This window comes from Chinchilla lanigera, unplaced genomic scaffold, assembly GCF_000276665.1.
Source record: "Chinchilla lanigera isolate Chin_1 unplaced genomic scaffold, ChiLan1.0 scaffold00086, whole genome shotgun sequence".
NCBI lineage: Eukaryota > Metazoa > Chordata > Mammalia > Rodentia > Chinchillidae > Chinchilla > Chinchilla lanigera.
The window spans coordinates 9,059,005-9,073,663 of NW_004955487.1; the positions used below are offsets into that span (position 1 = coordinate 9,059,005).

Genomic DNA, 14,659 nt, shown 5'->3' on the forward strand with positions numbered 1-14,659 from the left:
GAAGAAATTAAGTGCTCTTAGCAATGATGTTATAAAAGTTGTTAGCACTTTTAGTAATTGCAGTTAAAGTAAGCATATCACACTGCTTTTTGAAGCTGCCTAATGCCTCATTCAGCAGCAAAGCACAGCGACAAGATGTGAACGATCACACACCCTTCCCTCACCGGGAAAGGGAAATGGCTCATGATTAGAACACTGCAAAATGCTTAGGAAACAGATACCAAAAAGAAGCTGACAGAAAGTATAGAAAATAATTCCAGTCCAATGAGTTTAGCCGCTCTAACACCAAAAAATAAAAAGTTCAACTGAGACCTGTTAAATATATGAAACACCGATGCTAACACCATCTGAGAAAGAGAGGAGGAGAGGCGCAGAGGCAGACAAATCCAGAACTGTTCTTAGTCAATCACACAACCACAAGACTTCAACAGTCAATACCTTCATACTAATCCAGCTCCTTGATTCTTTCCTGTTCTGAAATTTTCAGTACAATACAAAGGCTGCTAGCTATTAGAGAAGAAAAAAGAGGCTTGAGAAACTCTAAACCGTGTTAGGTTTGAAGTTTTTATTGCTTATTTCCTTTGCTCCCATTTCCTGTGATCAGATTCTCAGGACTAAAGAAATAAGTAGGAGGACAAGTGCCCTCTCTCTACCAATTCTTTAATTTGCACATTCATCATATGTTTTTCCCATACTTTGGTACCACACACTTATGGAAATAAATAAATACATAATAAAAACATTAGGCTGTGTCCTCTTCCACGATATTTGCAGGATGTGGCATGGGTGGCTCCTGGCCCTTCCCCAAAGTCAAAATGACCACAAAAGGGAAACACTTTGAATCAATTCAAGACATTGAGGCAGCCACAACAGTGCAACTAAAGCCACTGAGGAGGACCTCCACAGCTTCTTCAGAAAGATGCAAGAACAATGAGATAGGTGTGCTCAAAGCAGAGGGGGAGGTATGGAATGTCTTCTACTGTAATAATTTTTTAAGCATTCACTGTATTTTTAAATCACAAATCTATAAGCACAAAGAACAAAAAAACCTCAAGAGCTACAGAAAAGGCATCTGATAAAATACAACCTGCCCCATGACAAGAACACTAAGCAGAGTAGGTCCACGGGCTCACTGGAGTACAGGCCACACACAATAACCTGACAGCTACACTGTGCTGCACAGCAAGAGGCTGAATGTTTTCTCTCAAAGATTTGGAACTAGGGGCCGGGGAGATAGCTCAGTGGCACAAGCACCTGCCTGGCAGGCACAAGGTCCTGAGTTCGATTCCTGGTACCAAAAAAAAAAAAAAAGATTTGGAACTACACAAGGTCCCCACCTTTACCACTGCTATTCAACACAGTACAGGCAGTCCTAACCAGAGCAGTCACACAGGAGAGAGAAATAGGGGCACCCAACTCAGGAAGAGGAAGTTGAACTGTCACTGTGTGCAGACAACGGGACCTTACATATGGAAAACCCCAGAGTCCACCAAGAAAAGTATTCAGGATATATTAATTCAGTGAAGTCTCAGGATACAAAATCAACACAGGGAAATCAGCAGCATGAGCAGGGGTGTGGTTGAGCAGTAAATGACCTCCTGTGGGGTCAATCCCCAGCACTACCAAAAACAAACAAAAAACCAGTAGTGCTGCAACATGCCAACAATGGATCGTCGGAAATATAAGCCAAGAAAGCAATCCCATTACAATAGCTACAAAAAATAATAACAAAACTCTTAGGAATAAATTTAATCAAAGAAAAGGTGAAAGATCTTTGCAATGAAAACTATGAATTATTTGTTTGTTTGTTTGTTTCTTGTGACAGGGTCTCACTTTGTAGTTTAGGCTGGCCTCAAACTTGTGACAATCTTCTTGCCTCCGCTTTGTGAGTGGTGGGATTACAGGCACCTGCCACCATGCCTGGCCTGAAAACTATTAATTTTGATGAAGGAAACTGAAGAGGAAAGCAAAACATAGAAAGGAATTCTATGTTTATGAATTGAAAGAATCAATATTGTTAAAACTACCCAAAAGATCTATAGACTCAATGCAAACCCTATTAAAATACTAATAACATTCTTTACAGAACTAGAAAAAAGGTTCCTAAAATTTGTATAGAACCATGTTTTTAAAAATCTTGAGCAAAAGAACAAAAACATCACATCACCTGATTTCCAAATGAACTACAAAGCCCAGGTAATAAAAATGGAACGATATTGGGAAAAGAAATAGACACAGGAGCCAATGGAACACAGTAATGAGCCCACATGTAAAGCCACACATCTCCAGCCAGCTCACTCTGAGCACAGGCGCTAAGAGCATGCCTCGGGAGAGGTCAACCTTTCTATAAACGGTGCTGCAAAACTGGGTATCCACAAACACAGGAATGAAACTGGACCCCTGATCTCACCAGCTGCAAACATTAACTCAAGACAGGCTAGCGACTTAAGTGTGAGATCCAACACAAGGAAACTGCTGGCAGGAAACACGGGGAAGCACTTCAGGACCTTGGACAGGGTGAGTGGCAGGGCGGAGGCTGATAAAGTACGGGAAACCAATGTAAACATAGACAAATAAGATTAGATCAAACTAAAAATGCTTCTGCACAGCAAAGAAAACAATAATCAACATGAAAGCAAAACCTACAGCATAAGAGAAAGTATTACCCATCTGACAAAGGGCTAATACCTAGATATTCATACAGAAACCAAAAACACAACAAGAAAACAATTCAGTTTTACAATGGAAAACAGATCTAAATCCATGTTTTTCAAAAGAAGGCACACAACTTGCCAACAGGGAATGAGCAAATGCCCAATACCAGTGATCACCAGGGGAACCCTCATCAAACTCTGGTGAGGATCAGCTTCCCAAGAGTGGGTAAGAATGGCGAACCCCAAGTGTTGATGAGGATGTAAACAGAAGGGCTTTGTAGGCTGCTGCTGGGAACACACTCAGAATAGCCATGTGGAAAACAGCATGGAGGCTCGCTGAACACTAAAGCAGAACCACTCGTGCCCCCCAACCCACCCTGGCACACACACGTCTTCCACACACACAGCTGCCTCTGCCTGGACAGCGCTCTCTGACCTCCTGCTCCTACCAGGCCTCTTGTGACTGTCACCATGCCTTCTTCAACACGATCAAAGCTGACCGCTCCTTTCTATGTGCCCAGTGAGGCTACAGACATACCTCTGGTCATATCTGTCACAGCGTATTGCTGTGCATGTAACTATTTGGCCAGCAGGACTCTGGACGCCCCTCAGTCAGAGGCAGGGTCTCACTCGACACTGCCATCCTAGACCTGGGGCATAGCGCACGTCACATTCCCAACATGTGAAGTTTCTGTCTCTTGAACATCTCTACCAACAGGGCATAGGAATGGAGTGGGTTTGCCATCCCTCGAGAACACCAGACAGACAGAACTAACAGAGGTCCTCCCTCCACCTAACAAGGTGCTGGGAAGAATTCACACTCCATTTGCCTTCTGTATACGAGGAAAGAATACCTGGCATCATAAGTTTCTGCATTTTAACCACAATTAGGTAAAAAGTATATTTCAAAAAAGGACTGGGCATGGTGGTGCATGCCTGTATTCATAGCATCAGGAAGCAGATACAGGAAGATCCCTGAGTATATTCAAGATCAGCCTGTACATATACAGCGAGACCCTAGCTCAAAAAACAAAACTATATTTTAAAAATCCAAGAAAGGTCCCTGTTTTTTTTGGGGGGGGGGTGTTGTTTTTCTGGTACCAGGAATCAAACTCATGACCCAGTGCTTGCCAGGCAGGCACTGTGCTGCTGAGCTAAATCCCCAGCCCTTATTTTTTGAAGGTCCTTGTTATTAAATCCAAACAAGACACAGCATACTCTGTAAATGGCACTTTGTTTTGCTTTTGTTTTTCTGAGACAGGGTCTCACTAAGTAGTACAGGCTGGCCTGGAACTCTCAGCAATTCTCCTGCCTCATTGAAATTATAGACGTGCTCCATCACACTTGGCAACAAAGTTTTTCTGTGTTGTTGTTTTTTTTAATTGAAATAAAATGAAAAGAACATCGGTTCCCTGTCTTTTAGACAGCTAAGGAGAAAAATCAAATTTGGAAGTAAAAAGACACAAAAATGGTAACACAGAGTAAAACATCAATGTATGCACAGATGCTACATAAAAACCAGCAAGAGGACAACTTTGCCCTGAAAATATTCATGTGCTAACTGAACTCCACATATGTATTTCCGCTGTCATTGTTCCCCTCGCCTCGTATTGATGGCTGGATGGATTTATGCTGTCTCTGTGGGAAACAAGCTCCTCCAAGGGACTTGTTTTCACTGTAACTTGCAGTTATGAACTAATGCCACCACACTCATGTCCCAATAAGACACGTTTTCATTATGAGATAAGATGTGTCTTCATTATGAGATAAGATTTCAGTCACCACCTGGTAACAAAGCCTTTATCACCAGGTTTTTCCAGCCACCTGTGTGGTTCTGGAAAAGAATGAACAGGGCAGATTTTCCAAAACAAACGCCAACTGCACTGTTTGAAAAGTGTGCCTAGTTAGTGCTGTTAGAGAAGTGAAAAACAGCTAAGTACTTATCTCTGTGGTTCTGTGGGACAGCACTCACACAGCATGCAAGAGACCCGAGGCTCAGCCCAGCACCACAAACACTAAAGGGGCGATCTTCACTCTCCAACACATCTAAATGGTTGAGGAGACAGAACTGAGGAGCTAAAAGCGGTGTTCCCATGAGGGCATCCTCCATATATCCTCGCTGTGCAGCTTCCAAAATTGCTGGTACCCCTCCTCCACCGTTCTCTTTCACTGTCAAAGATTTACTTCATCCTAACATCGCTTTAAGATAAAATATACAGGCTATTCCTTTTAGTTAAGTGAGAATACACATGTAAAGCACTCAGTACAGCGCCCAGCATACTGTGTCACCATCGCAGTGACTGCCCCGAGCACCAGTCTGTCTGCTAGATGTGGGAACTGCAGATGTGTACACAGCACAGAGGTAATAGATCTGTTTACCTAACATAATCCTCCTAATTATGTCCTCCCCTGAGTTTCTGCTATGGTTTGGATCTAACATGTCCCCAAACAGCCTCCTGTACTCAGAGATGGCACTCTTGGAAGGTGAATAGATCACCAAGGGTCTAAGTGCATTGGTGCATCAACCCACTGACAGATTCATAACAAAATGGCAGTGTTCAAAGGATGAGCAGGGTTGATGGGAGGAGACCGTGGGAGTGTGTATGGCCCCACGGGTTGAGTCTCACCTCCAGCCCTGTCCTCTATGCCTCAGAGGACCGGGCTTTTCACTCACAATCACAGCGCAAGCACACAGTACGACAGTTCATTGCACACATAAGGCATGATCAAAAACTACAGAGAAGAAACACGGCGAACACTAAATAAAAATTTCAAAAATGTAGTACAATGAAAGATACACTGCCACTATCTCCCTCAAAATCCTCCCCCCAGTTCAAACACGCTCTTCCCCATAGTCCTTGCCACTTTCTGCAGCAGCTCTGGAGTCCTCTTTCCAGGTGTGATTAAAAATAATGAATGCTGCTGCCAAGTGCCATCCAAAGTTAAGGCAGGCTTGAAAAATGTGAAACTGTGCCTCATCTGCCTTAGTCACCAGATCTGGTGCTGTGTGACTTCTGGCTCTTCCCCAAAGTCAAAATGACCAGGAAAGAGAAACCTTTTGAATCCATTCAGGACAATGAGGCAGTCAGAACAGCACAGCTAACACCCTCAGGAGAGAGGACCCCAGAGCTGCTACAGGAAGTAGCAAGGATGATGCAATAAGTGCATTTAAAGCACAGGGAAGTATTTTGATGGGGATTAATGACAATGCATCTTTTACTCTAAGCATTCACTGTATTTTTACTATACTTCATATTACACGCTTAATAAATTTTTGCTAGCTATCTCAAAGAACTATCAATCCCAGATGTTTTCATTAGTCTGTATCTGACCAACCTTGACTTATAACTAAATATGTCTACACTGAATCCAAAGTAAAAATTACAGATACTTACGAATACTTTATCCCAAACTGGCTTAGACATTTTAAAAATAGTTTAAATTTTAAATCTACCCAGTATGCAAAATATTCAAGGAATTTAGAAAAACTAGTTACAATTTTTAAAACTTTCAATAAACAGCCATAAAAATCATTCATAAATATGTATTTAATATTTATTCTAATTTAATAAATATTATAAAGCATTATAGATTTGAAATTTTCTTTTTTAAAATATTTTGGAAACCCTTACCTTGACATTTCCCAATAATAGACGTAAAATCATCTTTTGCAGACCTGAAAAATATATGCAAATCAAGATAACAGTTTCACACTAATAGTTATCGTGGGTCTCTCAGGCATGACAAGCCAGGCACAGTGGTGCAGGCCCATAATCCCACCCCTCAGGGAGGCTGAGGCTGAAAGACTGCAAGTTCAAGCTCTCCCTGAGAAACTTAGCAAGATCTGTCTCAAAATTTAAAAAAAAATTTAAAAGGAGTTGGGGAGCTCCATACAAAGGCCCTGGATTCAATCTTCAGCACCACGAAAAAGAACAACAAAGACACTATACATATTGTAGATTTCGCAGCTTTTCTATGGGACAATAAACACTAAACCATTCCATCTATCAGATGGTCTAGTGCCTCACATGAATGAGACTCTCACGGTCTTCAGGAGGAGCATGTGACAGCACTGGGAGCCCTGAGCCGACGGCACTGTGCACGTAGCTGATGCACAACCATCACCCCCTGTACACCCATCTGATCTACGGCCTCAGCCGACATAGCAAAGCCACCTTGCTCTTTTCTGCACCTTCCAGAGCATCTATTCAGCTCACTTAGTAAATGGCCAAAAGGAGTGACTTCCAGAGTGCAAGACAAGCTTTATTCTCTGAAAAAGTGAACCACTCAGGAGACTGCAGAGACCTGGGGAAGTAGAAATAAGAGAAACTCCTCGAGGAGGTATCACCCACAAGTTGGTGTTTGATACTACACAAAAGTGATTTAGTGGTCAAATCATTTTTTAAATTGTTTTAAATACACTGCCTTTGAAAAAGTTAAAAACTTAGTTCCTACCCATCAGGTAGTTTTTCTCAAAGAAACCCTTACAGATGAGCAGTGTCAACAGTTACCTGATCTCCACACACTGGTCCTCAACAGCAGCCAGCAGCTTCCCGTTGCTTTCAAAGGAAGAATGGGAAAAGCCACTGTGAATATTTGTACTGTAAACCCCAAGCCAACAGCTACTCACTTGATATCTTCAGTACAGATTAAATTACTTTTTAAAGTTGTACTAATTTTAAATTTTTTGCTTTAATTATCCATCATTTTTTTAAAGGATTGAAATGGGCCGGGGATATAGCTCAACAACACAGCACCTGCCTGGCAAGTGCAAGGTCCTGAAATTCAATTCCCGGTGCCAGAAAAAAAAAAAAAAAAATTAAACAATTGAATATTTCTTTAAATTCCAGAGTGCAAGACAAGCTTTATTCTCTGAAAAAGTGAACCACTCAGGAGACTGCAGAGACCTGGGGAAGTAGAAATAAGAGAAACTCGAGGAGGCATCACCCACAAGTTGGTGTTTACACAAAAGTGATTTACCTGTTATGGTTTAATATGATTATGTTAACATATGGTTGATTTCATATTTACATGTTTTGTTACCAACATTTCTTACAATGAACATCTCTGGAATTTTTCTCTGAGGAAGACATGGCATATGGAATTGTTCTGTTTATTAATCATAGGATGAAAATCATGTTGCCTAAGAAAACTGTCATCTCTCATCCTTGGCTTTCAGTGGCTGAAACTACATATTAGGGGTTGACAGAATGGGCTCTGCAGAGAGGCCTGAGCTCACATTCTGCTCTGCCTCTTACTACTTGGTAATTATCTTTCAACCTTATAATTAGATGCCTATATAGACAAAAAAGCATAAAAATGACTCAATGTAGATTGAATAAACATCTCTAAACAATACTGATTATATGCAACAAAGAATTTATGCAGGACAAAAGCTGAGCATCGAAGTTTTAAGGGCCCCAAAACGAATGCCCATAATAAAAATGCAAAGCCAACTCAGAAACACAGGTGGATTTCACACCTCCTTACCTCGCAAGGACCAAATGCCAGCTTATCTGTTTATTCACCAATCGGACCAGGCCATCAGGGAGCAAAAAAGGAGCAGGGCTGAAACCAACAAACACATTAGCTCACTTAAATCTAATCACAAAAGCCACAAATAAGTAGGTAAATGTTATAAACAGTACAGGTACCTAAAGGAGAGACACAAAATTTTTTTTCCATTAGAATAAAAAATTTGAATACTAGCAAACACCAAACCAAAAGTACTAACTTGATATCTGAAATTTTACCATGGACAGTTCTCTAGTTTTAGAAAACAGGCAGGAGGAGCACAAGGTCAAGGCCAGCCTGGACAACCCAGTGACCCTGTTTTAAAATAATGTTTAAAATAAAATGTTTAACATTCAGCTGTTGAGTGATAAGGAAGGCAGACATTAGGTATAACCACTTTTAGACTCTGTCCAAGGCGTTTTTCTGTCCTGCAAGGGTTAGTGAGTCTTAGTTTTCTGTTCTCACGGTTGCATTTTTTAGAAAAGTAAATTGCAATAAAAATAAATAAATTGCGTTTTGTAATAAAAATAAATAAACAAATTAAATAAAATGTTTAAAAAGAAGAAATTTTTTTAAAGGCTTAAGATACAGCTCAGTCACAGAGCACTGGCCAAGCACACACAAGGCCCTGGGTTCAATCCCCAGTACTGGGATTTAAAGAAGTTACCAAGGGCACTGATTATAGAACAAAGAGCACTTTTACCTATGACCACCTAAAAATTCTGGCTCGACCTTAACCAAAACAAATTCTAGTTTGGAGTTAAACACCAAAAACAAAGAGAAATTTCCTAAGCACCAGTAATGAAAAGGTAACTCAAAGCTAGAGCTGGGCAAGAGGAAAAACAACGCTCACAAACAGGACTTGGCAGAGGGGAAAGGCTGGCGTGGGGCCCGGGAGAGAATGGGAAATGCTTTCCCAAGGACCAGAGTGTCCTGGGCTCACATCTCTGCAGAGAACTTTGGTCTGTGCAAGATGGAAGTGAAATCTCCTATGAAAAATCAAGAGCCCACACTTGCAATGTATGAAAGGGGAGATGAGCACAAGCCCTCACACCTGGGATCACAATCAGCCATCTACAAAAGACGCGGGGAACTGAGCATATACCATAAGTGAGGTGGGAGACACAAGGAACAAGAGGGCTGACACCTGAAGAGACCAAGCAAAGAAATGGAAAGGAAGACTAAAGAAAATGATTACTTGAAAGAAAGGAAAAATACATTATCAAAATAAAAAAACACAAAGTATGACCCTCATGAGGCGGCACACATCTGTAATCCGAGCACTCAGGAGGCTGAGGCAGCAGGATTGCCACAAATTCAAGACCAGCCATCCTGAATTACAAAGCAGGACCCTTATCAACTAGAGACAGTAATCATAAGTGAAATAAATCAAACTCGCATGTGTAAACATCGTTGTTTCCCTAGTGTAAGAAACTAAGAGTAAATAAGATACAAAATCTTCAGTAGATATTGAGAAAGGGTAAGAAACTGCTCAATGGAAAGAACAACTTGGATGAGGGAAAGAAGAAGGAAGGGAAAATATATATATATATTATAAAATATTTTATTATAATGAGTTATAGCTATTTATTATGCATTTGTTATAACATTATTATTTTATTATAAAATATTTTAATATGTATACTTAAACATGTTGTACTTTAAATATACATTATAAAATATATATTTTATAAAGTATGCAATATATATACAGGATAGCTAACGTAATTATACTTCTATCTTCTTTTAGTCCATTGAAAAGATTAGTTTATGCTTATATTAGTTGATTAATTTTGCATGCCCACATCTTATAATCTAAGCAACTACTTTGAAGACAATATGCAATGTATTAGCCATTGTTAATTTCTTATTATCCTGTTTTGAAACTCTGTATCATTTTTTTTGTTTCTTTGTTTTTTGTATCATTGTTTTTATTTCCTTTTTTATCTTTCTCTCTTTAAAATAAAAAAAGGAAAATACAAAGTACCACAAAAAATTGTATTTGGTATATTTAGGCCCATTTTTAAAACACAAAATATTGTATTAAGGCAGTTAGAGAAGTACAATAAAACTGTGAAACATGCATGGATAGGGACAGTAATTCCTCTGGAAGGGGCAGCAGTGAGGAAACGTGGAGGAGGACTTGAGATGCAACATCTTACGTAGAGAAGGGAGTATCTAAAACTACAGAGCAAAATAGCAACAGCAGCCTTAATTCAAATACAGATATGAGTCACAAACAGCTTTATTACACTGTCTATAATTTTTAGTATGTTATAATATTCGAAAATTAAATAACATACAAGGTTTTTGGGGGAGTGTTTGTTTTCTGAGATGGAGTCTCACTAAGTTGCCCCTCTAATGCTAGCTACTTGGGAGGCTGAGGCAGGAGGATCACAAGTTTAAGGCCAGCCTGGGCAACTTAGCATGACCCCGTTTCAAAACAAAATTCAAGAAGAATTGAATTTTATTCAGTTGGTCATTTGAGGATGACCACTTCAAGGAGAAAGGATTCTCAGGAGGCAGACAGAGAGTCACTACGGAGCCTGCCCTGGAGGTGCTCAGAGAGAGCAAGGCCTGCGTCCGCCACCTCTGACAGAGGACCGGGGGCTGTCGAGGCCAGACACATCCTCCAGCCACCCACTCCCACAGTAACAGTGGCTCGAGGCTCCCCTGCAGCCACTCCCCGCCTCCTCGACCTTCTCCGCTGTAACACCAGATCCTGAGCACCAGCGGAGAAGGACCCGGTGTGCATGCAGGGATGGAGACTGCACTAGCAAACACCACTGTGGCCCAAGACACAGGCCAAGGTCTTGTTCATGGAGCTATCTGACCTCAGGGGCTACTAGGATTGGGAAAAAGCAATAAGCAATCCCCGTGTGTCTAATTTTAAAGCTGAAAACCAATACTACGCCTGAGAAGATAATACTCAAGAGTTCAAAAATACACAAAAAGGAAATGCCAAGAAACCTCACTGCTACACAGCACCTAATACTGAGCACAGGAGAGCTGACGGGATACTCTGGACAAAAATGCTTTCTAAATAAGCTGGGGATACCACTGACCCACCATGTGGGCATCCAAGATGAGGCCCAGACTCATTAGGGGCAGCAGGGTCATCAGGAAATATTCCTAATAATAAGAAAGGCAGTGAAAATTACCAAGTCCATGGAGATGGCCCCAGCTCAGGCCAAAACATGTGAAATCTCTACTTAGAAAATGGCTGTGAGCCGGGCATGGTGGTTCACATTTACAATCCCAGCACTCGGGAGGCTGAGGCAGGAGGACCGTTGCAAGTTCAAGACCAGCCTGGGCTACAAAGCGAGCTCAAGGCCGGCCTGTACTGCAGAGCAAGACCCTGTCTCAAAAAGACAACAACAACAACAAAAAAGAAATGGGCTCAGCTGAGTGTAAGCATCTGTATCATGATCTGGGGTTCAGTCATGAAAACATAATTACAAATAACATTTGTATCTGATTTTCAGTTTATCTGAAGAACTGAAGTCTCACCTGTACCAGAGGTATTGGCGTAAAAACAATAAACGATCTGTAATAAAAAGAAACAACAAAGCCAAATATAAATCATTTGTCCTCTAAAAATCATTTTCAAATTAGGTATACAGAGGAAAAATCTAAAATACACTGCAGAGAGAGTCATTACAAAACAAAACATTGAGAAGGCAATGCCTAAAATGAGAATAACCTAATATATATATTGTAACCTTTACAAGGTTATTTGTTTACATTAATTCTAAATTTATGTGTTAGAATTTTGAAGTTATTTCCTAACTACGGAAAGTAAAAGTGGTTAGAGATGTGAAATTTAATCCAAGAAGCTTTTGTGAAACCATGGGCAAGAAACCACAGTAATTACCATTAAAACTAAAATTATTTTCATAGAAATTAAACCAAAATACCAATTTATGCTTTATTGCAAATGTAAAATAATAATAATAATAATAATAACAACAATGCCTAAAACAGGAAAGTAAATCTCCAGCACACTGAAAACACAGTGCTGTGGGGCCACGGTGCAGCTCAGTGGCAGAGTATCTGCCCAGCGTGCACAAGGCCTTGCTTGGTTCAGTCTTGAGAACAACCAGATAACAATAACAGCGCTTCATATGACTCTGGTTAGAATACACCAGTATGTATACACTGTGTATGCAGCTAGGTGTGTATCAACAGAAAAAAGCCTCAGGTCTTTGGGTTGTAAAATGAGGAAAAATAATTTTAACTCATGGTTACCTATATTTTCTAAATTTTCTATAATGAATTTTTATTACTCGTGTATTTTTTTTTCACAGGGGGACTGGAAATCGAACTCAGGACCTTGTGCTTGCCAAGCAGGCGCTGTGCCACTGAGCTATATCCCCGGCCCTGTTATTTTCTACACGTTCAAACTTTCAAAGCGTTTGTGATCATGAAAATTGAGTACGTTAGCTCTTCTAAAGCCTATAATGGTTAAACCTCTCCTATATGCAGTCTCTAAACTGTTTTAAACATACATGTGCATGAAAACCCATATGCACACATGTATGCATCTGTTTACATAAATAAGTGTAAAACTAAACAGACATGTACACTATTTCATTTTATTAGGCTCCACATGAGCATGAGAAGTCCAAAGAACACATTTCAAAACCCCTAAACTTTCGAAAATAGCAGTTATGAATGAAATGTAGAGAAACTGCCAACTATATCGTAGACAGAAATAAAGGGGATTTACCTCGGATTGCTTTTGTGATGATACATGATGCCCCATGCTTTCGGTTACCTCGAGGCTACAATTAAAAAGAATACATTTGATAATTTTATCATAACACTAATGCATGCTCGCTAATACTCCCAGAATTGGTTAGAAAATACCAGCATTTTAAAATCACCTACAGATCAAAAAAACCAAGTTGACTCAGGACTCGGTACAATGGGACTATGGCAGAGCATGGCAGGCCACAGCCCGCATCAGGATGAACCTTACAGAACCACAGGGGAACTGTTCCACATCGAAACACCAAGAGAAAGGCGGGAGAAGTCCAGCACAAAGACCAGACTGGCTGCAGCAGCTCATCAAGGTCTATGGAGGAGGGTGGCACAGACCTCTAACAAGCTCTGTTCAGAGGAGAATGGGTTACATGGACTCCTTAACTCCCTTCTTGAGGCAAGTCCACCGAGTATATGCATAGAGACAATGGTACTAGCGAAACCCAACTACACAACTGGTATGTTAAATAATTCCGTTGTTCAGGTGTGTTGAATATACACAGGATGTGACCTCTACTCTTCACCCTAAACCTGACATCTCTACCTAGGAGACATCCAGTTACGTCAAGGTCCAGCTCTTAAGTTCCCATCATTGTAATTTTTTCCCTAGCTGAGAACTCTCGTCAGTAGCTCCTTTCTCTTCACTCCTGTGGCATTTTGAGCGATTACATTCTGCTAATTCATGAGGAAACTTTACCGCAGGCTCTCCCCGCTAGACTGGACGAGCCAAGGTGGCTCAGTTCATCTCTGTGTCCTCGGTGCCTCACATAATACTTGCACAGACACAGACAGACGACCAGATGGACATGTGGACAGACGGACACACGGGCAGGTGGACATATGGACACATAGATAGATGGGCATGTGGATACATGGACAGATGGACACATGAACACTCAGGCAATCATCGAATGCTTTTTTTTTTTTTTTGAAGGCAAAGTTTCGCTGTGCAGCTCAGGCTAGCCCTGAACTATGTAGCCCAGGCTGAACTCGCAGCGATCCTCCTGCTTCAGCTTCCCGAGTGCTGGGGAGACAGATGTGCGCCACCAGCCCGGCACCAAATGCTTCTTTATTGAAACACACAATCCCGGGTGCGCCGGCCCCTGGCAGGGATCCGCGGCGGCCAGCCGGGGGCGGGAGGCCTGCAGCCCAGCAGCATCTCCATGGGCAGATGAAGCTGCCTGGCTGGTCAGGGAGCAGAGTCCCGGAGGATGACAGCCCTGTAGGAGGCCCGACGCCGGCCGGGTGGGGCTGCGTGGCCACCGCACCCCTAGTCTCGGCCGGCTGAAGACGGGGACCCCCCACCGCCCGGCCCGCGCCGTTGCCAGGGCGACTGCCGCCCCCCCAAGTTGGCGACGTGGCTCGGCGAAGGCTCAGCCTGCCGATCGAGCCGCCGCCGTCAAGACCCGCTTCACCTGCACTTCTGTCTCCGGCGGCCACTCGGCGTTGACCAGCAAGTCGTAGAGGATCGTCTCTTCCTCGCCTTCGACGCCGCCGGGACCCGAAGCCAACCCGCACTCGGAGGCCGCCATGTTCCGGACACAGCGGCAGGGAGCGGCGCTACGGCAGCCCGCGCGGGACACGCTCCCCTGACGCGACCGCGGGTGAGTCTCAGGGCACGGGGCGGAGCGAGCGGACTACGGAAAGGAAAGGGACGACCACACCCGCTGGCCCAGGCCCTAGGACCGGCGTCGTCAGTGAGCCTTTCTTACCCAAGTGTGTGTGTG

The 14,659-nt window shown here is 42.2% G+C and overlaps 1 protein-coding gene and 1 long non-coding RNA gene across 2 annotated transcripts in view; one reads left to right on the forward strand and one right to left on the reverse strand.

Moving 5' to 3' along the window:
• The window catches only part of Nbas (neuroblastoma amplified sequence), a 179,133-nt gene extending 164,602 nt beyond the window's left edge, over window positions 1-14,531 (reverse strand). The window contains exons 1-6 of the mRNA XM_005404440.1: window positions 14,348-14,531; window positions 12,898-12,952; window positions 11,679-11,715; window positions 8,145-8,222; window positions 7,166-7,213; window positions 6,287-6,330 (exon numbers count right to left, since the gene is read on the reverse strand). Of these exons, the coding sequence (XP_005404497.1) occupies window positions 6,287-6,330; window positions 7,166-7,213; window positions 8,145-8,222; window positions 11,679-11,715; window positions 12,898-12,952; window positions 14,348-14,464 (379 nt within the window). The 5' untranslated portion in view covers window positions 14,465-14,531. The remainder of the gene's footprint in view (window positions 1-6,286; window positions 6,331-7,165; window positions 7,214-8,144; window positions 8,223-11,678; window positions 11,716-12,897; window positions 12,953-14,347) is intronic.
• A 6-nt stretch (window positions 14,532-14,537) lies between these two features.
• The window catches only part of LOC102011013, a 664-nt gene continuing 542 nt past the window's right edge, over window positions 14,538-14,659 (forward strand). The window contains exon 1 of the long non-coding RNA XR_263991.1: window positions 14,538-14,629. This is a non-coding gene — a long non-coding RNA (uncharacterized LOC102011013). The remainder of the gene's footprint in view (window positions 14,630-14,659) is intronic.